Source organism: Ciona robusta, chromosome 4, assembly GCF_009617815.1.
Source record: "Ciona robusta chromosome 4, ASM961781v2".
Lineage (NCBI taxonomy): Eukaryota > Metazoa > Chordata > Ascidiacea > Phlebobranchia > Cionidae > Ciona > Ciona robusta.
The window spans coordinates 1,626,924-1,649,641 of NC_143238.1; the positions used below are offsets into that span (position 1 = coordinate 1,626,924).

Genomic DNA, 22,718 nt, shown 5'->3' on the forward strand with positions numbered 1-22,718 from the left:
GAACATAAACATTGGACAAACAATAGCCTCAAGAAACGTTTATAAGTTACTGGGTTAAATCGTACTGATCCTGAAAGAACTGGAACAAGTGGGATGCGAGGTCTTTTTGACCGTTTGTGTACATGTCGAACGTTTCCCCATCCGTGTGGCCATTTTGCGAAGTGTTAATCGTCTGCTGATTGGCGCTGTTTCCACGAGAATTTGTAAGAAGTTTTGCGATCGCCGACACAGAGAGACAAGGTTCGTTAGGGACAGAATTGTTTTGCTCTGTATTATCCATATCTGTAGAAACCAAAACAAAAACTTATCGCATTTTAAACGAGAAAGCCAAAAATCGTTTTAGTAAAAATAATATATAGTAGGGTGGGGAAAATGTTCCCTAACCCTAAGGCCCATCACACGTTTCAAAAATAAAAATGCATAACGATTATAGCGGGCACACAAACTTAACACTCTACAACGCTATAGTCTTCGGCCATTGACAAAAGAATTGTGTCGGGTATAATAATCGCCTTTGTTGGGCAATAAACCAACTCAAATAATTCGTTAGCATTTATTAGTTTATATAGTAGGACAGGGTAAGATGGGACAGGTTTTTAATCCATTTTTTGTTCTATTGGGGTTAGGTAGTAAACAAACAATATTTAAACATTCCTGAAACCGCATCCTCACGACTCCCATTGGCCGTTTTAATTGTTAAAAACACGATCAGGATATTTGGATATTATATGCCAAAGGTGTCCTATCTTACCCCACGGTACGATAATCAAATGTAGACAAAAAAGAATTTTAAGTATAGGTGATCAATATTGGCCAACGAATCATCTTTCCTTGTCGTATTTTAATTTAACATGTGTGGCAAATATTATGTGAAAGCCCAGCCGTAAGAAAACCTGTATTTCATTTATTAGCATATTTAGGTTGCTAGGCATATGTGGTCTACGGGACAGCCTTTTAATATATTAAACCTTTTTTAGATTTTACAAATGGTGCATGCGTATAATCATCTTTCGTGATTATCTACACTCTTATAGAAGACATCGAGGTCGACTTCCAATTACTTGTCATTTCAGTCCAAGTTGTTCGTATTTTATCCCATGTGAGAATTCTTAAGATTGCAATTTGTTCATTACTAAGATTTGTGACGTCAGTGTTCCACCTGCAGCGCCTAATAATCAATTTGTCTATTTTGTCAATTTTTTGGATTATATTAATCCATAGCTGTCTGACCCCCACTGACGACTTTTGCTTATAATTACCACGGCTTTTTAACCACACGAACATAGTTACGCAACCATCTTTCGGTGGGGACACTCGGCTTATATATAAATAACGCTGAATTAACAGTGTTACCTGGGTAGCCATTTTCGATATCCCTTTTTTGATCAACGAGATATGTAGCTCCGTTGTCTTCCTCAACTTGCCCAACCCTGCAGTATTGGACTGCATGTCTACACGCGGTAGCTGAAACACATTTTTTAAAATAAATGAATCTAATTGGTGGAGCTTGTTATTATTATTTAAACCAGCACAACACGATTTGCTTTCTTTCTTGAGCATTATTGCGAAAGCAAATGAACGCTGTAGTTTTTGGATATGGTGTACAAACAAGGTATAGTACAAACAGATCAATATCTGAAGTAATAATGTGGGGTAAGATGGGATGCTGTTATAGCACCGAAATCCCATATTTCCCGATCGTGTTTTAAACAATTAACAACGCTTTTAAGAGTCGTTATTTTTTTGTAAATAGTCTTTGTTTACCACCAAATAGAATAAAACATGTCCTATCTCACCCCCTACTATATTTTGTTTGAAAACACTTTAATTATGAACTTGAAAAACCACCTTTTTCATCTGCCGTCAAAGGTTGGCGTTGATCTCTTTTCCCTTTGATTTCATTTAATATTGAACTGATGTAATATTGTCGAATAAGCTCGTTCATGTGCCTCGTTTTCTTGTTCTGCAAGTTCAGGTCTGCATTGCTTTGTCGCTTCCTAAGGAAAAAATATTTTTTAAATAGGGGTTTAATGAACGAATAATAGAATTCGAAAGTCATTCAAAGCATTATAAACGTTTGCGTTTTTTCTACGATTAAAATTTATCGTAATTAGTTATTTTTTATTATCTTTTAGGTAACTTACACAATAGAATGTCCGTTTGCTTTTTCATTGAGGTCATTTGAAGACACTTTGGAAATACTCTTACCGAAGCAACTGGAAGTTACGCAGAAAATAACGACAAACGCAATCATAGTTTCTGTGATTTTCATCTTCTCTTCGAGTGTCTAAAACGTACATAAAGTTAATTTAAAACGATTGCAGTTCGCCGGACATTTTATTATTTTTTTATAAAGGTACATCAGATAATTTTAAAACATGCCCAGAAACTCTGTGAAGAACCATAAATAACTTACCGCCTATTTTATAACCGTAGTAAAATTGTAAAGCAGAATGAATTCCAACTTGTCTCTTCAATCAATGTTTTCTTCTGTCAGTACACACGATTTTTTCCCGTATATAAGGGCTCATTGGAAAATGGTACACCTGCTCTGTCTGCGGCTTTTTTCCGTGCAGCTTCACAATTCCATTTTCGATCACCGCGCCTTTTTTCGAACAGTTTCTTTCCGGATTTCTTTTGACGGTAATCGTCGATGATTGGCGGAAATTTTGGCGACGATTCATATCGTTTTACAGTGCATTAGTTGACCGGGATCGCATATTGATTTTCATATCCTTGTCTATGTTGACTGATATCAAAGTAGCATATTTAAAAGATCTGTTTCAATAACTTATCGAGCTTTTTTCCTTTTTATATAGTAGGATGGGGGAATGAGACACATTTTCGTATCCCATATGGTAGCAAACAAAGAATTATAAAACCGTATATTTGGTAGTAACATTCACAGAATTATATAAAATCGTATCATCACGACTCTCGCAGACCATTGTTTATTGTTTAAAACCACGGTCGAGATGTTTGAATATTTTATGCTAAGGTCTCCCGTCTTCCCTCACCCTAGTAACTTATTAGTAAACCAGAGGTTTCGCAAGCATGTTACAGCGTGTTTTAACAAAGTGCAACATAGTACAAATATATTTTGTTCTAGTTGAAAGGGCAAAGTTGATAAATTTCCGAATCGATGCGAACGGAAAACCATCCCAAGCACCCAAAACAAATCGTTCTTTTATTGGTTTGAACTGTGTATGTGTGCGCTAAGTGATTTGCTTCTCAAATCTGACATTTACAATTAGGTCGAAGGTGGCTCCACTTTCCCTGTCGGTTGCTACAGGTTTACCATCGCATTTTTCTTGTGTATTTTGCCGAAATGTCGCTTCGTTCTCTTAAGTCAACAGCTACGTTCCTGGAGAAATTTTAAACTGCTCCAAAAAGATTGAGAGGGTCCCGTTTTGGGGCGAGGCGGATTCTTTGACCAAATATTGCAAACAGGAAACTAATAAACTGGAGTCGGGCAAACTTGTTACTTTGTATTTCCGGGCAACCACTTCGTTTCGTGACTTGTTTACATTGAAACGCATAAGGTCGTCCGAACTGAAGTGAAAAGACTGTCAATCACTTTGACTGACGGGCGCCGGAACGTCAGCTTTCGTAACGCGTTGCGCGCATTAAAAGGCAACGGCAGTTAGCATAGCTGTGTAAGCGAATGCGTTATTCCATTGTTGAAAACAAGTGACCGTGTGTTAACTCGTTAACGATACCCTGGCAATGACCATTAGCGCCACAAGCACTTGAAGTCAGTGCAACGCTTATCGCTCGTCGTGTAAACAGCGTCAATTATTCCAACCCTTTCTATAAATGCTTTTAGTCGATACATCAGGCTTAAAGAAGAAAATTCCTTCTATTTTAAACCAATGCCAACATTTGATGAAAATTAGGGGTTGCGCAATCAAGTGAAGAAAAGTAGTTAAGAAAAAGATGACGTATGGTTCAAGCAATACGTCATCTCGAATCGAACCCCTGCTGGGATAAATCCTCTCAGAAATAGAAACATCCGCTTAATACCGACATTTTGTTTTCATAGGATGACGGAAGCTTGCGCAACACAGATCAGACCATAAACCTATGGCGGTTCGGACTAAATATATCCGCCTTTGTCGGCTAGTCCTAAATAAATTCGCACCCGTGCGCCGGTCGATACTGCTGCGCGACATCAATTAGAGTGATTTCTAGCTTAACATGGCGGCGGCTGAAAAAAATGTTGTCTATTTTTTCTCCATTGTTCGTGCTCCTTTAATGAGGTTGTCGCGTTTTGGATTAGAAAGGACGTGTTGAAGAGAAAATTCGTGGCACGGGTATATTTTTACAGTAAAGCCTCTGTAAACAGTTTCTTATATTTTATAAACAGCTGAAATCGTTTGGGGTTATTTGAATATATAACATGATCAAGGTCTATTGAAGTTGTTTCAATTTTAACGCCCGGTTTTAACCTTAAATCATTCAGTGCCTGTCAAATATTCTGTGCATCTGTGAATGAATTCTAAATGAACTATGGTTCCATACGCAAATAATCTTCACAATGGTATATAGGAAATGTGTACTTTGTGCATGCTGTATTTATATTTAACGATAAAATATAAGGAATGAAGATTTCAGTAATGTATTTTCAGCGCTCCAAGCTGATCCTGCTACATGACCGTTGTGCAAAAGGCCAGAAAAGTCACCACAGTATGTACTGTGCTCAGTGCGACCAGCAGACCCTAAGCAGCTTTGGGAAGGATAGTTAAATGATGGCTTGTTTCGCACACCAGGGCAGAATGCAAACGCGTCTCGGTGCACGCTTATTGCTCGAAACTGTGGACAAAAAAGCAAAGTTCTATTGGCCTATAGTATTAAACGTACATCTGTAGATTGTCATTATTTTCGTGGTTTGTGGCATTTGCCCCTATAATAAAAAAAACGCTCTGCCTATGATTGTAAATATAAGATATAGTAGGGTGGGGCAAGATGAGACACCTTATCATTCTATTTTCTTGTCCCAATTGGTAGTAAATAAAAGACATTCAAAGAATTATAAAATATCCTCACTTCTCCCGCTGTTATAATTGTTTAAAACATGATAAGAATATTCAGATATTATGTGCTAAAGGTGTACGTCTTCCCCCAACAATCTATACTTACTTGTATGTATCCAGCTTCGATGGAAGGGACAGCATTTGTGGGCAGGTAACCTAAAAGTGAAGTTGCAGATCCTTGATCAAATACGACCGGTATACTTGGACCACTGTCTGTCGGGAAAGTGTAGACTCCAGATTTAACTGGATAATGAACAGAGTAAAGTTTGAACATGTTGCCACCATAGCGTGTTAAAAACCCATTTGTTGTTCGGTATTTGAGATAAGCCTCAGAACTAAATTCAGATAAAGGAGTGTCGTTCGGTACTTGCCAAACCATCACATCTCTGGCTTGCAACTCAAAGTAAGCTTGGCTCTTGTAATCGTCGCTGGTTGCCGACACGGCACGACCAAAATGTATTCAAATTTTGCCAGCTAGCGTCACCTTCTGGTCGAAGCGGGGAGCTGCCTTGCTGACTCGACCATCGATCACCTACTGTACATCTACCAACCCCTTCGCCAATGTAGTTTTCATGCACAGAAGCTACAAGCGTCCAGCCACCATTGTCTGCCTCCATGTCACAATATACAGGATAGGGAATTCCACTTGTATCATGGATCGTATACAAACCAGTAGTGGCGTTCGGATTTTGTGTTTTTATCTGTTTACAATCTTGCGCTGAAACAAAATGCTAATATCAGCATAAAAGTTACAGACTAGAAAAAAACTTTATGCATTATAACACGAAAGAAACATTGCTTCAAGCGTTGCCAATGAAAGTGAGTGGGGGGTTTGCACCATTATACGAAGGCTAATTGGGCAGCCTTTCTAATTTTAATACGTTGAGTCAAACAGAGAGTGTGCTCACAACATTGTGTTTCAAACTGTTATTACTAGATCAAACAACAATTTCTGAATGGAATTATTACCTCCTCGTCTTTGTTCCAAACCTAAAACTTGTTCCTCTAGTTCTTGAACCCTGCGCCGTAGCTCGTTTTCTCTCGGACAATAGCAGCGTGTGAGGTTCCCAGGTGGTCCAGGAGGACCCCGTTTACCAGGTGGACCGACTGCAACGGTTCTCGTGGTAAACGTCGGGGTTTGATTATTGTTGCTGCCGGATACTTCCGTAGAACCGCAGTAGAAATTGTACTGCGGATCAGCGATGCATTCCATGCATACACCAACAAGCATCAGCATTAAAATAATCTGTCCCATTGAATACATTCTTATCACCTATACCTTATACTGCGTTGCATCAGATAGATTTTGTGTTTAGTTCTTTTTTAGTTGTATTTTGGTCATTAATATGAGCTTACTTGAAGTCAGCATATCCTACTGGCTAAAACTTCATAGAAACATATAAGTATAATCGGGCGTCTATTGGGACTATAATATCGCCTATATGCTTACTCTACCCTGCTTGTCTGTCACATATATGTTATTTATAGCGCTCTTGTCTTAACGCAGTTACACATTGGTGCTATATTGGTTTGAATACAACCAAACATACCTATGGAATGTATAAAATTCGTCTCAGCTACTTATTCGACATATAGTAAATAATAACACTAAACGATCACGTGGCAAAAATAGATTAAATAGTATACATTTGTTTCATATTACATCAAAATTTTTTCAGTCTGATTATAGGGCCAATATGTCTACAATTTTAGAAAGGCAAGCATTTCTGCACGACCGGTTAGGTTGCTGCTCAAACCTCTACCTTCAAACCACTGAACAAATAAAGTAATCAAACCGTCGTGTATAGAGAAATACTGCTTGATTACACAACTTTCTCCTTGCAATTTTACTTTTCAAAATTTCCGGCCCTGCTGGTTGCGCAATTACAACAACAGTCAATTTCCGCTTTTACCAACGCTGTATTTAAGCAACGATCTGATATTATTCATGGATTCTACTTGCGGTTTGGGTATTTTCATAGCCACGGTTACTCACAAAAATTATCTTCCGTAGGCGAAAGTTTTCGTATATGCTTTATCTTTACATCGTTTTCTTAACGTTTGTGACCATAAGCCATATTTATGCTTGGTGTGTTTATTTTCAACGATAAAATATGAGGAATGACGAATTGAGCAGTGTGTTATCAGCGCTCCATCCTGTTCCTACCGGTTGACCATTATGGTAAAAGCCGGAAAAGTCACCACAATATGTCATCCCCTCCGTGCGACCAGCAGATCCAATACAGCTTTGCGAAGGATAGTTAAACGTGGGCTTGTTTCGCACACCAGGACAGAATGCAAACGCGTCTTGGTGCACGCTTATTGCTCGAAACTGTTGGTACAAAACAAGAAAGGGTTTAAAAGCAACCTACAATCAAATTACATTCTGTCAATGTTAGCTTATACAAGTCTTACACTATGGACTTACTTGTATGTATCCTGCTTCTAGGGAAGGGACGGTTCCTGGAGGAAGGTGACTTAGGAGTGAAGTTGCTGTTCCTTGATCAAATACGACCGGTATACTTGGACCACTGTCTGTTGGGAAAGTGTAGACTCCTGATATAACTGGATAATGAACAGAGTAAAGTTTGAACATGTTGCCACCATAGCGTGTTAAAAACCCTTTTGTTGTTCGGTATTTGAGATAAGCCTCAGAACTAAATTCAGATGAAGGAGTGTCGTTCGGTACTTGCCAAACCATCACATCTCTGGCTTGCAACTCAAAGTAAGCTTGGCTCTTGTAATCATCGCTGGTTGCCGACACGGCACGACCAAAAGTGTTCAAATTTTGCCAGCTAGCGTCACCTTCCGGTCAAAGCGGGGAGTTGCCTTGCTGACTCGACCATCGATCACCTACTGTACATCTACCAACAGCTTCGCCAATGTAGTTTTCATGCACAGAAGCTACAAGCGTCCAGCCACCATTGTCTGCCTCCATATCACAATATACAGGATAGGGAATTCCACTTGTATCATGGATCATATACAAACCAGTAGTGGCGTTCGGATTCCGTATCTTTAGTTGTTTACAATCTCGCACTGAAACAAACGCGCAAACGTTATGTATACCAGTCTAGAGTTTATGCTTCATATTATAGAACCAATATAAACATTTCAGTGGTTTATTGCACCTCTTGGTTGCTGCCCCGAAACTTGTTCCTCTAGTTTTTGAACTCTGCGTCTTAGCTCGTTTTCTCTCGGACAATAGCAGCATGTGAGGTTCCCAGGTGGTCCAGGAGGACCCCGTTTACCAGGGGGGCCGACTGCAACGGTTCTCGTGGTAAACGTCGGGGTTGGATTATTGTTGCTGCCGGATACTTCCGTAGAACCGCAGTAGAAATTATTTTGCGGATCAGCGATGCATTCCCAACACGAACCAACAACGATGATAAGCAATAAAAGTTTCGCCATTGAAAACTCCGCTAAAAATAGCTTACCCGCGATAAAAGAATAAATGTACATTAATATTTTATTCTCACATAGCCTACGGCTTATTTTCATTTCTTACTTATATAGACTCTGTCCCCACTGAATACAGTTGCCTGTAAATTATATCAACAACAACTAGCGGTAGCGCCTCTAATGCGTTTGTACAAATCCAACTTTGCCAAGTATCTGCTATAAACAACAATAAAAGTATTTGCCTTTGGCGACATTAACTTGAAAAACTTGATCTGCAACTAAAATCGATTTTACATAAAATTTTAAAAACATATTTTATACATTTTACGCCGCTATATATACCGTACGAGATTAAGTTGTTAAAAGTGGGAATTTTTTTCGAGACAGTAACTCGTGTTTAATTCGTATATTTTACAGAGAACCATTGGGTCGATTGAAGCAATTGCGGTTAACTTTATTGGCAATTACACAAAGGACCACGATGGTAGCAGGGACGAGCCTCGAACACATATACTCTCTAAGCAAAGCAATATATACAGTAAAAGGGTGGGGGGAGATGCGACACCTTATCATTCTATTTTCTCGTCGTGTTTGGCGGCCAACAAAAAGCAATCGAACAATTATAAAACTGCATCCTCTCCACTCCTATAGAACGTTACTATTTGTTTAAAACACGATCAGGATACTTGGATATAGCATGTGCTAAAAGTGTCCCATCTTTCCCCACCCTACTAAATATAATTTGGGTAACATATTATAGCAATAGGGCAAGAAAAATAATGCTTAAACGTGATTTTCAAAGGGTAGTAGTATTACTTCGTGGTAATGCCGGGCGCCGTGGCAAAGTGGTTAGCGCATGGCTTTAACCAGTAGGTAATGGGTTCAAGGCTCGTCGCCGCCACCATTGTGGGCGTATGTGTCCTTGGGCAAGACACTTAACAGCAAATGCTCTAAACCAGTGGTCACTAATGGGTTGTCCAAATTATCAGCCATGTATAAAAAGAATGAAAAAAAACTTAAAAAATATTCATTCACGAAGTAACCTACATGGTAACCCGTAAGCTGGCAAGAGGTGTATTATCACCAGTGTTACGACCGTCGTTTTTCGGCCACGCGAGGATAAGGTAAGTTACATCAAAATTACCAATGATTTTAAACTGTCCCGTCTTACCCTGTTTTTTTTTTAATTTGTAAAATTACACTGTTGTGCGGATCGCTAAAAATAACTTCTTGTATGTTTTAATATATTTTTTGAATTGTTGTCAACGAATAAAGGAATGGTAGTAGTAATTCGTGGTATTCCCCAAAACCGTCATGCATTTTGATTTTGAAAATATTGGGCAATATGTGCTTAAATGTCCTATCTTCCCCCACTCTACTATACATTTTTAGGCCGCTATACGGTACAAGATAAGTTGAAACTAGAAACTTTTTTTGAGACAGTAATTCGTTTTTAATTCAGACAACTTATAAGGAACCATATACTAAAAAATAAGTAATGCAAAACAAATGCTACTTTGAACCTAGCTGTAAAAAACAAACTGTTCCCCGCACGGAAGCAAGCAAAACAACAGCCAATAGGAGTTATATGTATATTGTATACGTCACACACAAGTTACTTAATTAGACTGAATTAGGCACACAAAGGAATTACGTTTGTTTCGCGACCAACTACACACATTAGGATCGGCTGCTTGACATAAACAGCCAACCAGTTCAAAATTGGAACACGTAAACATAAGAAGCTACAATGAAACTTAAAATACGCGCGATAGAGAGAGGCAAAACACTTTGAATTGGATAAAATCGTTAAGTAACGAATTGCCTGTTCGATGTTAGCCTACAAAACACTTACTGAAAGCAATAAAACGGTAAAACAAGGTCTCAGTATAAAAATATCAAACTCTTATGTTCCGCACGAGAAAAATGGCAAAAACTTTAACATTGGGAAATAAAACACCAGGCTTTAGTAAACAGACGAAAGTTCATTTAAAAAATAAAGTATTTAGATTAGGTTACCAAGAAAAAAGGGTAAATTGTTACAGGACGGTAAATTATCTGGTTTGTTTGTATGAAATAGTGACAATTCAGACAACAGGACTGTAATACAATGCACAACTTCCAAAATGTGTAATTCCCATTAGAAACATTAATATCTAACAACATTTACAGACACGCAGTAAATTTGATTTCATTTTGTAAAAGTTGAAATGAGTTTTAAGATCCAAAATTAAAAAATTGGTAATATTTTAGAACAGATATACTTTACAGATAAAATTTCGAAGATGTCGTACAAAACGTTTGGGATATTTACTGGTTTTTCTTTTAGCACATTATTTACAGAATTTGGTAAATACATCAGTTTTACACCCGCTGAACGCAACAAAATGTATGCTGAAAACAACAATTTTGAAATAGATGTTCTTTTAAGTCTTTTTGTGGATTTATGTTTGTGGGGGGCACAGTAATTCCCAAATATGCTTTTGTATAAGTTCAAGATCTTCTTTATATTTCACCTGTAGTTGTTTTAAATTAGCAACGTTAAACGGTTTTAAATCATTTCTTTCATAGTGCTGGTGCAGAAATTTACACGGCGCCTGTGAATTTTCATTTTTTTGCTCCAGAAAAGATTTTAAATGGTTTTCAAGTGCATTGACTCTTTCCTGAGCTTGTTTTCCATGTTCTTCTGCTGACTTTGCTCTCTCATTGGCGTCAGTTGCTTCTCGTTTCCAAGCATCACATGCCGCTTTTGCTTGGTTCCATGACCGTTCCCACTGCTTACACTTCTCTTGCATGCGCTCAAATTCAACTGCAGGCACCATACCACTGCCCAGAGATGAGCTCATACTAGGCATAGACTGATTGCCTTGCATTTGATAACGAGAATTAGCACCCATTGGGAAGCGCCCAGACATCTGTGGAGCTAACAGTGGATCTGAACTTGGAAACTCCATGCCTGGAACTAGTTTAGGAAGCGGTGAAACTGATGATAAAGAACCTCGCATTCCATTTGGAAAGTTACTTCTCAACATAGTATCCTGTGGAATATTCACAGGGTCTGACATTTGAAGCAATGACGATTGAACACTGTTTGATGACGCAACTTGTCTTGTCCACATTTTCAAATTGCTGCCATTGTTTCCTCCTGGTTCTTGAACTTTATTCCCAAAAATATCCAGATCCTCCAATGCATTTCCAACAACAGAATCCACAGTCTCATCTGGTGGGTAAAATGGGGCTGCTTCGGTGTTAAGCACATTAAATGGTCGTGGGAAATTGTGTGGGGGAGATGAATTGGTGCTGGAATAGCTTCCAACTAAAGCTGAACGTTGGTTACCACTTCCTATGCCTGGCCATGATACAGTGGGCCCAGATGCCCCAAAACCAGTATTATTCATATTGTCACCAGCACTACGCTCAGACCCTGGTGCTTTCGAATACGGATAATTCATTGCATCCTTGTTACTGCTTAGAGAAGCAGTCCGTGGTTTAGAAATGGGAGATGGACAAGAAGGAAAACTCTTACTCATAAGATGCTCATTGTTAATCAATTGATTTGAAAGTGTGATATTACCATCACCCACCTCAGGATTAAATGGCCAGCCAAGATTGGAAGTATTTTGGTTTTTATCGCTTAGTGTAAGTTCATTTCCATACGCAAGTTGTATTTCTTTAACTTCATTCTGCACAATATCACTAACCATTGTAGGAGAGCCTTCTATAATTCGAATCTCTTGTTCCACATGAGCAAATGCACAAAAGGGTCCCCGTGGACAGTAGCCAGTCTGCGTCATATCATGACATTTAGTACTCTTGTATATCTCAGGGTGGAACTGTTGCTCTGTGCGCGTGTGGCAGAAAAGACAGCTATCCCCTTTTTCACAACACGAAGGATCTTTCCAATCATCACCTTGTTTTACATTAGGGCAAGGACTTGATCTGTAAATAAACTTTTTTAGATAAGAGGCCTATATTTTTCTAAAGACAAAATTTGTGATTTAGATGAGAACAAAACATGGGATTTGTATAATATATATATATATTACATCTTGTACAAATAGTTAAACACTCGTTCTGTTTATTAGTAATGAAAGTTTGGATATTACAAAAACCTTTTATGTACTAAGAACTAAATACAATGTACCTTGATTACATCATTCTAACAAACCTGTATTTATATTTCTTTGGGTTTCTTCTTCTATCTTTTGCATTATGATACTGTGGGCAAGCATAACCTTGTCTACACAACCTTGGTGGTCTTTTGCACAGCTCTGTCTTGTAGTTAGCCAAAACAAAGTTAGCATCCTGCCATTTTGGATCTTCATTCACAATTTTCTCAGCAAGGTTCACAGAATCATGATTCATCTGTTCTGACAAAGAGTGCATCTGATTTTGTTCCATGCTCTGTTCACGAACATCATACACAGGTGGCCTGAGGTCTTGAGCACCATGGGCAAATGCACAATGCGGCCCATTTTTCACACAATTTCCTCTAGAGTCAGTTTCATGAATGCAGGTACCAGTTTTATAATAACGCAAGTGGTAACGCCTTTCAGTGTCTCCAGTATTTCTGTTGGAAGAAACAAAATATTTTACTACAGTTATGTTATGACTTGTATTGCATTTTTATACCTGTGTATATACAAGCAGTCATCTCCATTTGGACATATTCCTGTTGTTTCATCATATTTACTGCAGTAAACATCAGCACTATAATTGAACAACCCATCTCTCCTTTTTATTGGCCTTCTTCGTCTTTGATTAGAAAAATGCCAATTAAAACACGTAAATGGTCGGTGCTGTGTGCACTTGTGTTGAAGGAATAACGGGCATTGGTTAACCCGAAATTCTTTCAAATAAGTATAATGAAATGGTTTTTCAGTTTGAGGCGGTGTTGAAGCCATTTTCACCCAGGGTTCAAAAGCTTTCTAACATTTTTTTCATTAATTTTTTTTTAAATTTCAGCTAAGAATAAAGTGCATTATCAGTTCGTAAAGATATGTACAAATGATTGTACAAAATACAGTTTCTATACCAGCTAAATTATTCCTCTACTGTAGCCAGAAAAACGCTTTGATTAGGTAATACTAGTCTGGCAAACAAACATTGAAAAGATAACAAACAATTTAAACAGAAAGAAAGTTCCTAAGAAATGAAACATATTTTATTTAGAAACATGAATATATGTTTAACTTACTAACTAAGAACTTGTAGCATAAAACATAATAGTGTTAGTGTACACTTGTTTTGTAATAAGACATGTTTGTATAAGCATATTTCTGTTAATATACACCCCACGTATTGTATTTACAGTATTTTAGATATAGGAAATAAGATAGATTGTAACATAACTTGAGTTAACATAACTCCCTATACAAACTGACCAATTTTCAAAACAAACATTTGTACACACGATTTTGTATACTTTAACTTTCCAATACATTTTGTAGTCGTAAAATATACATAAAGATTGCTAAACATTAATCATAACTTATACAAGATAGTAATATATATATAAACATAAGTTCTAAGAAGTTAGCTTAAATTCTAAACGAATTATTCAAGTTGTAAACATGACAAATATTTCTTAAGCACATCCTGTCCGTGACCACTCAAGCGTGCAGGGATTATTTTGCCATCGTCAACGTTGCAACGAAAATCTGGTGCAAATGTTAACGAATTATTGTATACGAAAGCACTGTGGTGCTGTGTAATTCAGTAAATGTTATAAACGTATTTTTAAATTAGTTTCGGGTGTTAAAATTCTGCAGCGTTTGATTTATGTAGGTCAATACATGGGTTCTAATGATCACTCGATGTCGCTACGTGCTCTAGGAGAAACGTATTACGTATTTGGGTTTTGTAAACAAAACATACTAGATGAGAGCATCTCGATCGCTTGAGTCACGCTGGCTGTGTTACGTATGGTCACTGCAGTCAGTGCTCGTTTTACGTCGATGTAGTTTAGTGTACAGATGCGTTCTTAACATATTCTGCTTGTTTGTACCGATTCAATAAGAATATATTTTTTGCATTTTATTTAAAGTTATCTGATCTGGTTGGCTTTAGTTAGGGCTCCTATCTGTAATGTCTGTGTTCTTGTTTGCAATCGGAGTTATTATGTTCTATTTTTTGTACGTAACGTACGACTCCGACTCTAAGAAGCAGAATACACGTTCAAGGACTCAATCTTTTAACTGCAGTCCATCCGCCAATACTAAAGACAGAATTTATTTCGCTGTACGAAGATATTTCTACTCAATAGTGAACCCTATTAATAACAACTATGAAGATGGAAAACCAGATCCATTTTTGTTTCGTGCATTTTCTGACAGGTATATACCCATTGGTATTTTTTTGGAACGAAAATAATAAATACTTTTATGTTATGTCAAATTATCAATAGTCTATTAATTTTTGTACTTTAAGATCGTTAAATAATGGTGTATTTCATAAGTTTGCATCATACTTTTTTCAGGTAACATTTTTAAAAGTCAAATATTGTGCTGTCGTTGTTAACCATAGGTACCTAACAATAACATGGTATGCAGTGTGCCAGTGTATGGTCTGGAATAGGCTATAATATGCTATGTGTATAGTTTGGGTACAAATAGACAGAGTAATTGGTGATAGTGCATCTATTAAACAGCTAATAACATGATGTACAGTAGGATGGGGGAAGATGGGACACTTTTTAACTCTATTTTCTCGTCCCATTCAGTAGTAAACAAAGAACAATCAAAGAAATATGAAACTATGTCCTCATGACTCTTATAGACCGTTGTTAATTGTTTAAAACACAGTCAGGATATCTGGATATTATGTGCTAAAGGTGTCCCATCTTCCCCCACCCTACTATATCGTATGGTCTAAAAATCACCCTGGTTTTCCAAAAGATAGGCGCCTATGCTGTGAAAATCAATAATATATATAATGTATATATATAGAGAGAAAGAGAGAATATTAATAATACTTACATATTTAGGTTTTTGGAATTGTTTAAAATAACACTTTTTTAAAAGTAATTATTTAATGGCATTAGAATAACTTTAAGGTATACCCATGAGTAAATACAGAGTCTTTATAGGACCACATATTTTCTTATATGTATATATAATATATATATAGTCCATATGTGTGTGCGCACAAAAACAGTTTTATTATAATTTATAAATAACTTAAAGGTTGGTAAAACAAATATTTTCTTTTATCAACCTTCACAACTTTTTATTAAGCCATTGTAACTTTATGTATCCTACCATGTTTGGTTTATGGGACACTGGATAACAGCCAACCCTATAAAACAAAAATGGTCAAACAAACATTTCATTTTTACATTTGAAATATAAAATACTGCAGAATTTTTACTGTTATGCCTAGTTTTTCCTACAAAAGCCATAAATTGTAAAAGTTATAGCCCTCTACTTGTTCAAAAGCTTTGTTTTTATAGTAGTATAGTGGAACACGTTTTAATAGCCACATGCATAATTCATGTGCGCTAAATTTGAAATGCAAACTTATGTATTGTCAGACAAATATAGTTTAAACTATTGACTATATTTATATGTAGGCTGTAAAAGCAACTGCAAGATTTTCAATGATGTAATGATTACACTCTAATCATTATTAAAAATATCAACATTTATGCGGCCACACATGAAACATTCTGATTATTCATTGCTGATGCATTGTTATGATAACCTCTATTAAAGTATATCACATCCAGTATTACTAAGTTTATCCTTTCAGTTAAATAGACTGTATTAACATCAACTTCAAGTCAAAACAGATTTGATGTAATTTATTATGTATTTATATATACATTGTTTGTATTTTTTGGGTTATGAATAATCTTTGTTTAAATGATAAAAATGAGTAGGCATAGTTAGTAACAGATTACTCAGTAAACATTGTTTGTATTGGTTAGGCTATATTCATTAATGTGTAAACATCACTATGGCATTGTTGTAGCCTATTATCATTAATAGACCATAAAATATTACTGTGGTATTGTTATGTCACATTACATCTCTGCGAGCATATATGAGTATAAAAACCTTGGAAATAAGTTCAAAGGTGACCCTGCCTGAGTCCCTGACTTTAATATTACTTTAAATGTATAGGCTAGTAGGGTGGGGGAAGATGGGACGCCTTTTCATTCTTTTTTCTTATCCAACTTGGTAGTAACAACATAGGACATTCAAAGAATTATAAAACTGTATCCTCACGGCTACCATAGACTGTTGTTTATTATTTAAAACCCGATCAGGATATTTAGAAATTTTGCACTTAAGGTGTCCCATTTTACCCCACAGTACTATTAATATATTCACACTAGGTTCCAAACTTTTGAGGATGTTTCTGGTGCAATGGTCGATGCGGGCATCAAGAAGTGTCAGCTTATTCTTGGCATTGATTTTACTGCCAGCAACGAGTGGCAAGGCAGAGTTAGCAACAGGGGACAGTCGCTTCATAATATCACACAAAAATTCAAGTAAATGCTCACACTTAAAACTGGTTGCTTTGTACTTTTAATTTAATGATACCCATCATTTAATATTCATTTTTTAAAATAATTTTTTTGGTTTTTGTATTCAAGTTTTGAGGAATTTTCATATTCTTCTGCATTTTTTACAGAGCAAATCAGAATCCTTACCAACATGTGATTACCATTCTTCAGCATACCTTGAAAGACATGGTTGACGCAAACGTTCCAAAACATCTAAATTTAAAGGAGCTATCAGAAGAGGAAAAAAGAAGCAAAAAGCTTCATGGGATTCATGCGTTTGGGTTTGGTGATTCGGTAACAAAAGATATTTCAACTTTTTGTTTACGAGCGGACGGTATGCCTTGCGGAAGCTTTGATGATGTTTTGCATTGCTATCGTGAGTGTGCTTCAAAAATTACACTTGGTGGTCCCACCAGTTACGCTCCGATCGTGCACAAAGCAATTGAAATAGTGGAGCAAACAAATCAGTATAATATACTGGTTATTATAGCAGATGGACAATTTGTGGATGAAGGGCCTACAGCGAGGGCCATTGTAGAGGCCTCATACTACCCATTAAGTATCATAGTTGTTGGAGTGGGTGATGGACCATGGGATACCATGCACCAGTTTGACGACTGGTTACCTGAGCGAAATTTCGACAATTTTCAGTTCGTTGAATATGGAAAAATAATCTCGAACACTTACGATAAATCAAAGAATCCAGAAACAATGCTTGCTCTGCACATGCTCATGGAGATTCCTGACCAATATAAAATAATTCATAAACTTGGTTATATGTCGCAGCCCCATCATAATGTTAGCTTAGACTCTAAGGGACTATAACAAGCATTTCCAAGTAGTGGAATGGCTGGTGCTAAAGTTCTTCTTATATAACTGTGCCTTATTTACTTATTATGTAAACAAATCGGCAAGTACTAAATCGTAAGAGGGATTCTCCTTTCTACAAATAACTGTATAGTTCCTTAAATAAGTTAGAACAACTAGTTTTGTAAGCTACTTTATTTAAATACCCCACAGTTTTAGTGATGCTATATTTAATAAGGCTGCTTCTTATATCTACTTAGTTTATAATGTAATACCAAAGATAACCACGCTGTATCATATCTAATTAATTATTGGTTCTCTTTTGCACATTAAATTCTTGTTTTTAAAAATTATATTGCTTTGTTTAAATTCCAGACCAATATTAACATTGTTTCCACGCTACAGTTTCATAACATGCTCCCAGATTACTATTGTTTCCATTTTTTGTGTTCCATGAGATACCGGATGCATATTTATAAATAGTTTGAAAATTTTTTTTTATTGTTAAGACATAACATTCCCTTGTCCACTGTACTTCGGTTTATACAATTAAAATATTATAAAATATTTAGGACTTGCACAGTTATAAGTCATTTTACTTATAGCCTTTAATCAACAGTAATAAAATGAAATTATGCAATTTTTAATCTGCTACTGCTATAGGCATTGCAATGCATTAGTAAGCGTAATCACATAAATCTAGATAGCAACGGTACCAAATATGATTATTTCTTATTAATTAGATCGTTTCTAAATGCTTTTATTAATAGTGATGAAATTGAATGTTGAATTGACACCGTTTTGGTAATTTTTGTGTTTTTTTTATTTACATAACGCAAAACAATACTATGTTCCTTTTAAATACTTGTTCTGTGTGTTAAACTCAAAACTGGCAGTTCCTAATTAATTGGAGTAACTTGCGTTCATACACTTTTGTACTTTATTTTTGTCTGTTTATAACTAAAGCTTCTGCACTGTAAAAATGTATCTGTTCCCAACAAATGCTTGCACACTGTTAAATACATTGATTGGATAGAACTTCTGTGACAAGAACAAAAGAGAATGTTAGTGTTTAAGTTTCAACTAGCCGGTGTCGTTCAACTTACTATTTCAATTTAAGACCTAATATATTACGAGATTAATAAATTACGATGTAGGTTAACCTACTATAACAATGCCCTTGTGAATTGGAGCATATACATGAATTTTCTTGTAGTTTGTGTGCACAAAAGTTGTATGTTTTTGATATAATTACCTGATGCTGTTACATCTTTTGTAATGTGTGATATAAGATGATGTATCTTTATTCATTTTTAGGGGAGTGTGCTGGCTTAGTTTTAATCAATTTAATGATCCTGAATCTATGCTGAGGATAGTGCTGAATGTTGAATCCTTCTATTGATGGTAACCATTCCCATTTAAAGGTAAACTTTACACTAAATAATTCATTCAAAGTTTATGTTACTGGTTAGTTTTTATCTAGATTTTGTTGAAATTTTAATGCTTTCAGCAGAATGGTTTCACTTCTTCTTTTGACATGAATAATTAAAATTCCCCTTTTTAGAAATCTCTGATTACTATTACTTCAAAGAAAATTCTACTTTTATGACAAAGGAGAATTGAAGAGGATTTTCACAATTATAAACACAGCAACACTTGCCTTAGGCCTTTCACGTGAGTATAATATATTCATATGATGACAGACTGCTTACTTTATTAGAAAATGCTATTTCTGTTTCCTTCTGGTGATGGCTCTTGACAAAATGGAATTTTGTTCTATTTTAAAAGCACTTTTAGGAGAAATAACTCTTATATGTAGTACATTAATGTTTATTACTTCATCGATATGAATATTATTTTTCAATTTGCCACCCTCTTTTCAAGTATAAGCCCTTCATCCTACAGACATGGTTTATCTCATAAAACTACAAACCAACATATGTTAAGTATTACTGTAACCCTAATACATCAGTGTTTTTATTTTTTAAAACACGCTGTTTAAAAATCATCGTCTTATTAATATTTAATATTTTTTCAGTAAAAAAAACACTGTGTTTAAAACAGGTTATAGTATGAACTCAAGCAAGATATGGCAGCGTATGTTTCACACATTAGGAGCAGCATTTATTGGTTACACTGTCCTAGATTCATCCATACAAATCTCAGTGTTCAGTGGTCCTTCTATGGAACCTACCATACAAGAGAATGACATTGGGTTGGTGGAAAAACTTACACCGTATAAAAAGTTTCAAAGGTAAATAACTGAATGTATGTATGAATGTAACTTACTTTATATTGTGTCGTCGAAAAACGACAGTCGTTATAACATGGATGTTCATACACTTCGTGTCAGCTTACAAGTTCCCAATTTACCGTGTATGTTACTTTGTTGTGGCTGATTATTTTTTTCGTATTTTTTTATGTATATACGCCCACAATAGTAGCAGCGACCAAGAAGATGCTGAAACCCATTACCTCTGGGTTACAGGCAGGCCCGCTAACCTTTTTTTCCTGTCGCCGGACACTAAAATATGTTTAAAGGTAGTTCAGTACAGGTCTTCCCAAAATTATATACTATGGCACACTGGTGTATGAGGGAGAGCAAAAATAGTTGAAATAACATGTTAGTTTTGTGAGTATTTCTGTTTCATACACCTTGTGCTCGCTAACGATTCACCACCTGTGTAACTTGGTGGGTGATTATTTTGAGTCCATTCCTGCATAGCTGATATTTGGGCAACTCAGATGGGACTTCTGAGTTGGAGCAATTGCCATTAAGTGTTTTGCATTTCGCTTAAGGTCACACTGAGTGTATGACATAATAATATGCTTATAATGATACCGTCTGTAACCTCTAGTCTAAAGGCAAATGCTTAAACCAACTGACACAGCACCATGGCACCTAAAGGCCACCCTTGTTCAATGACAACTTACATGATTATTTAAACTCCACGAATCTGATATTTGAACGTGACCTTGTCATTTTCCTGTGTAGTTACATAATATACATTGATCAAGTCATTCAGGAATGCGCAAAATTTATTTACACAACCTGACGCGAAGTATCTTGACAGGGGCGACATCGTCATAGCTACATCTCCTGACAATCCATCCATCCAAATCTGCAAACGTATATTGGCTTTGGAAGGTGACCGTATAACCTCAGATGGAAGTTATGCACTTTGGAGAGAGTAAGTAGATAATGATATAAAATATATTAGTTTTTATTGCTAAATGTTTATACTGCCTTACCAATAGTTTAAACGTAATTATGGCCCAAAATATATATTTTTATTTTTAAATTTTGATCTCATATCATATTGTGCACACTATTGAATTAATTTAAATAATTTTGTGATCATTTTTGTCCAAAATTCTATTTTTGTAGCTGTACAGGCTATTCATACACCGATATGCATGATTTTGTACGTGAATAGTTCAAAATCATTCAAAATGACTTTGCACATCCCATGAGGTGGTCGGCGAAAACCACATGCACGCTGTCAGTCAGCGCACGTATGACACATCAATTAAGAATTGCATGCAGTGATTATACAACCGATGTGTTCGACAAAAAAAACAATACTTCAGTTTACATTTATTCTGTATCGCGTCTATGTTACTAATTGACCGGCAAGAAAAATGGCAAACAATATAATATAACCTTGTTGCAACCTTACGTGACCGTAATTAAAAGTACTTTAAATGGCAGTGTTGAATCAATATTACGAGTTCTAATAGCCTGTAATCATTCCGCAGAAAACGAGTCGTTCCGCGCGGGCACGTATGGCTTGAAGGAGACAATAAGGATAATTCAACGGACTCACGGCAGTTCGGCGCCATTCCTCTGGGCCTCGTGCACTGTCGTTTACTTGCAAAGGTACATTGGTTTAAATGCATTGAATCAATGCACGATCGAAGGCTTCGTGTAATTTAATCGTGAGTAACTCGGACTGTATCTTTAATTAGGATGTTGTTTTACTTCCTATATTTAGTAAAAAAGTGGACATTTTCCGACCACGAAATAGGAATAAAAATTTTTACCTAAAAATAAATCGACATTTTCGGTTATAGATGTTATGTTATAAAATACAGTTACGCAGTTTTCCAGTCTGGTTGTTACTTTCTGCCAATTTTAAATTTGTTTATTTGTTAGATTTCACCGAAAGTCGAGTGGTTGGCAACCTCAAATATTCCGGTTGATTCCAGTTAAATCTGGTTTCATCCAGTCCGTCTGGTTTATCAGGCGACGTGGTTAAAAACGTCATCTATACAACTGGTAATATTTGCGGAAGAAATCAAGTGGCGGTGAAGTTCAGCAGAAAAAAAAACTGTTTGAGTATTGCTTTCACTTGGAGTAATCAGTAATGGATATATAGTACTGTGGGGTAAGATAGGTAGTGTTAGCACTCAAAAATTTTCCAGTCGTATTTTCGCGGGGCTTTATACGAATATTTAATTCTGTAAATATTCTGTATTTACTGCCAAATGGGTACAGAAAAAAGAAAAGGGTCTCGTCTTACCTCACTAGTACTATATAGTCGTACGTACATTGTGACGCAAAATCGTTTCGTGTTGAAGGTAATATGAAAAGTTAAACTTAAGGTGTTTCGATCATTTCGTTCTGCTTACAAATTAATATTACAGATTTTCGATGAGCAATTCGATTCTTCTTAACTTTCAGTAGGCTACCTCGAATATTTTATGAAATTCTAGGTAATATATAGCAGCGTATATAGTTCCCCGACCAGTGGCATATTCACCAAACATTCTAAGGACCATGTATATGCATCATGAAAGTGTGTATAAACCTTCATGATGGCGAAGTCTTATATACAACTCAAAGTAGCAGTACTGGTATTCTCGGCTACCGACTCATAGGTGACAGGCACACAATAAACTTGGTTCTACAATGGAAGTTTTCATTGTTCCCTGATTGAATGAATGACCTTTCCTTCCTTATTGTT

At 36.2% G+C, this 22,718-nt stretch overlaps 5 protein-coding genes and 1 pseudogene across 11 annotated transcripts; 2 read left to right on the plus strand and 4 right to left on the minus strand.

Annotated features, from left to right (window-relative positions):
• Positions 1-26: 26 nt before the first annotated feature.
• On the minus strand, positions 27-4,410 carry LOC149736423 (uncharacterized). 2 transcript variants are annotated; one of them, XM_089876935.1, is made up of 5 exons: positions 2,417-4,410; positions 2,145-2,287; positions 1,849-1,997; positions 1,354-1,464; positions 27-282 (listed from the first exon to the last, which is right to left on the minus strand). In XM_089876935.1, the coding sequence occupies exons 2-5, from the start codon at positions 2,270-2,272 to the stop codon at positions 47-49; spliced, it is 624 nt and encodes a 207-aa protein (XP_089733061.1). In that variant the 5' UTR covers positions 2,273-2,287; positions 2,417-4,410; the 3' UTR covers positions 27-46. The 2 variants fall into 2 exon arrangements, with proteins under 2 accessions (XP_089733061.1, XP_089733062.1); XM_089876936.1 differs by lacking the exon at positions 27-282 and adding an exon at positions 326-893.
• Positions 4,411-4,556: 146 nt separating this feature from the next.
• On the minus strand, positions 4,557-6,364 carry LOC149736424 (intelectin-1-like; annotated as a pseudogene). Its single transcript, XR_016384931.1, has 3 exons — positions 6,003-6,364; positions 5,140-5,751; positions 4,557-4,812 (listed from the first exon to the last, which is right to left on the minus strand). The product of XR_016384931.1 is annotated as an intelectin-1-like (transcript).
• A 748-nt stretch (positions 6,365-7,112) lies between these two features.
• Positions 7,113-8,619, minus strand: LOC149736425 (intelectin-1-like). 2 transcript variants are annotated; one of them, XR_016384932.1, is made up of 3 exons: positions 8,165-8,619; positions 7,462-8,072; positions 7,113-7,365 (listed from the first exon to the last, which is right to left on the minus strand). XR_016384932.1 is itself a non-coding variant. In XM_089876937.1 (3 exons), exons 2-3 carry the CDS (start codon positions 7,732-7,734, stop codon positions 7,135-7,137), a joined length of 504 nt encoding a protein of 167 aa, XP_089733063.1. In that variant the 5' UTR covers positions 7,735-8,072; positions 8,165-8,581; the 3' UTR covers positions 7,113-7,134. The 2 variants fall into 2 exon arrangements, 1 of the variants encoding a protein (XP_089733063.1); XM_089876937.1 differs by having other exon boundaries at positions 8,165-8,581.
• A 1,394-nt stretch (positions 8,620-10,013) lies between these two features.
• LOC149736426 (RING finger protein unkempt homolog) lies at positions 10,014-14,063 on the minus strand. Its single transcript, XM_089876910.1, has 3 exons — positions 13,068-14,063; positions 12,604-13,005; positions 10,014-12,374 (listed from the first exon to the last, which is right to left on the minus strand). The coding sequence occupies exons 1-3, from the start codon at positions 13,337-13,339 to the stop codon at positions 10,880-10,882; spliced, it is 2,169 nt and encodes a 722-aa protein (XP_089733036.1). The 5' UTR covers positions 13,340-14,063; the 3' UTR covers positions 10,014-10,879.
• A 287-nt stretch (positions 14,064-14,350) lies between these two features.
• On the plus strand, positions 14,351-19,068 carry LOC149736427 (uncharacterized). Its single transcript, XM_089876930.1, has 3 exons — positions 14,351-14,770; positions 16,774-16,929; positions 17,073-19,068. Exons 1-3 carry the CDS (start codon positions 14,523-14,525, stop codon positions 17,767-17,769), a joined length of 1,101 nt encoding a protein of 366 aa, XP_089733056.1. The 5' UTR covers positions 14,351-14,522; the 3' UTR covers positions 17,770-19,068.
• Positions 17,804-22,413, plus strand: LOC149736428 (mitochondrial inner membrane protease subunit 1-like). 4 transcript variants are annotated; one of them, XM_089876940.1, is made up of 6 exons: positions 17,804-19,175; positions 19,316-19,425; positions 19,816-20,005; positions 20,826-20,942; positions 21,511-21,690; positions 21,908-22,413. In XM_089876940.1, exons 3-5 carry the CDS (start codon positions 19,824-19,826, stop codon positions 21,686-21,688), a joined length of 477 nt encoding a protein of 158 aa, XP_089733066.1. In that variant the 5' UTR covers positions 17,804-19,175; positions 19,316-19,425; positions 19,816-19,823; the 3' UTR covers positions 21,689-21,690; positions 21,908-22,413. The 4 variants fall into 4 exon arrangements, with proteins under 4 accessions (XP_089733066.1, XP_089733068.1, XP_089733065.1 ...); XM_089876939.1 differs by having other exon boundaries at positions 17,809-19,175; positions 21,511-21,631; XM_089876941.1 differs by having other exon boundaries at positions 19,037-19,155; positions 21,511-21,631.
• The last annotated feature ends 305 nt before the right edge of the window (positions 22,414-22,718 follow it).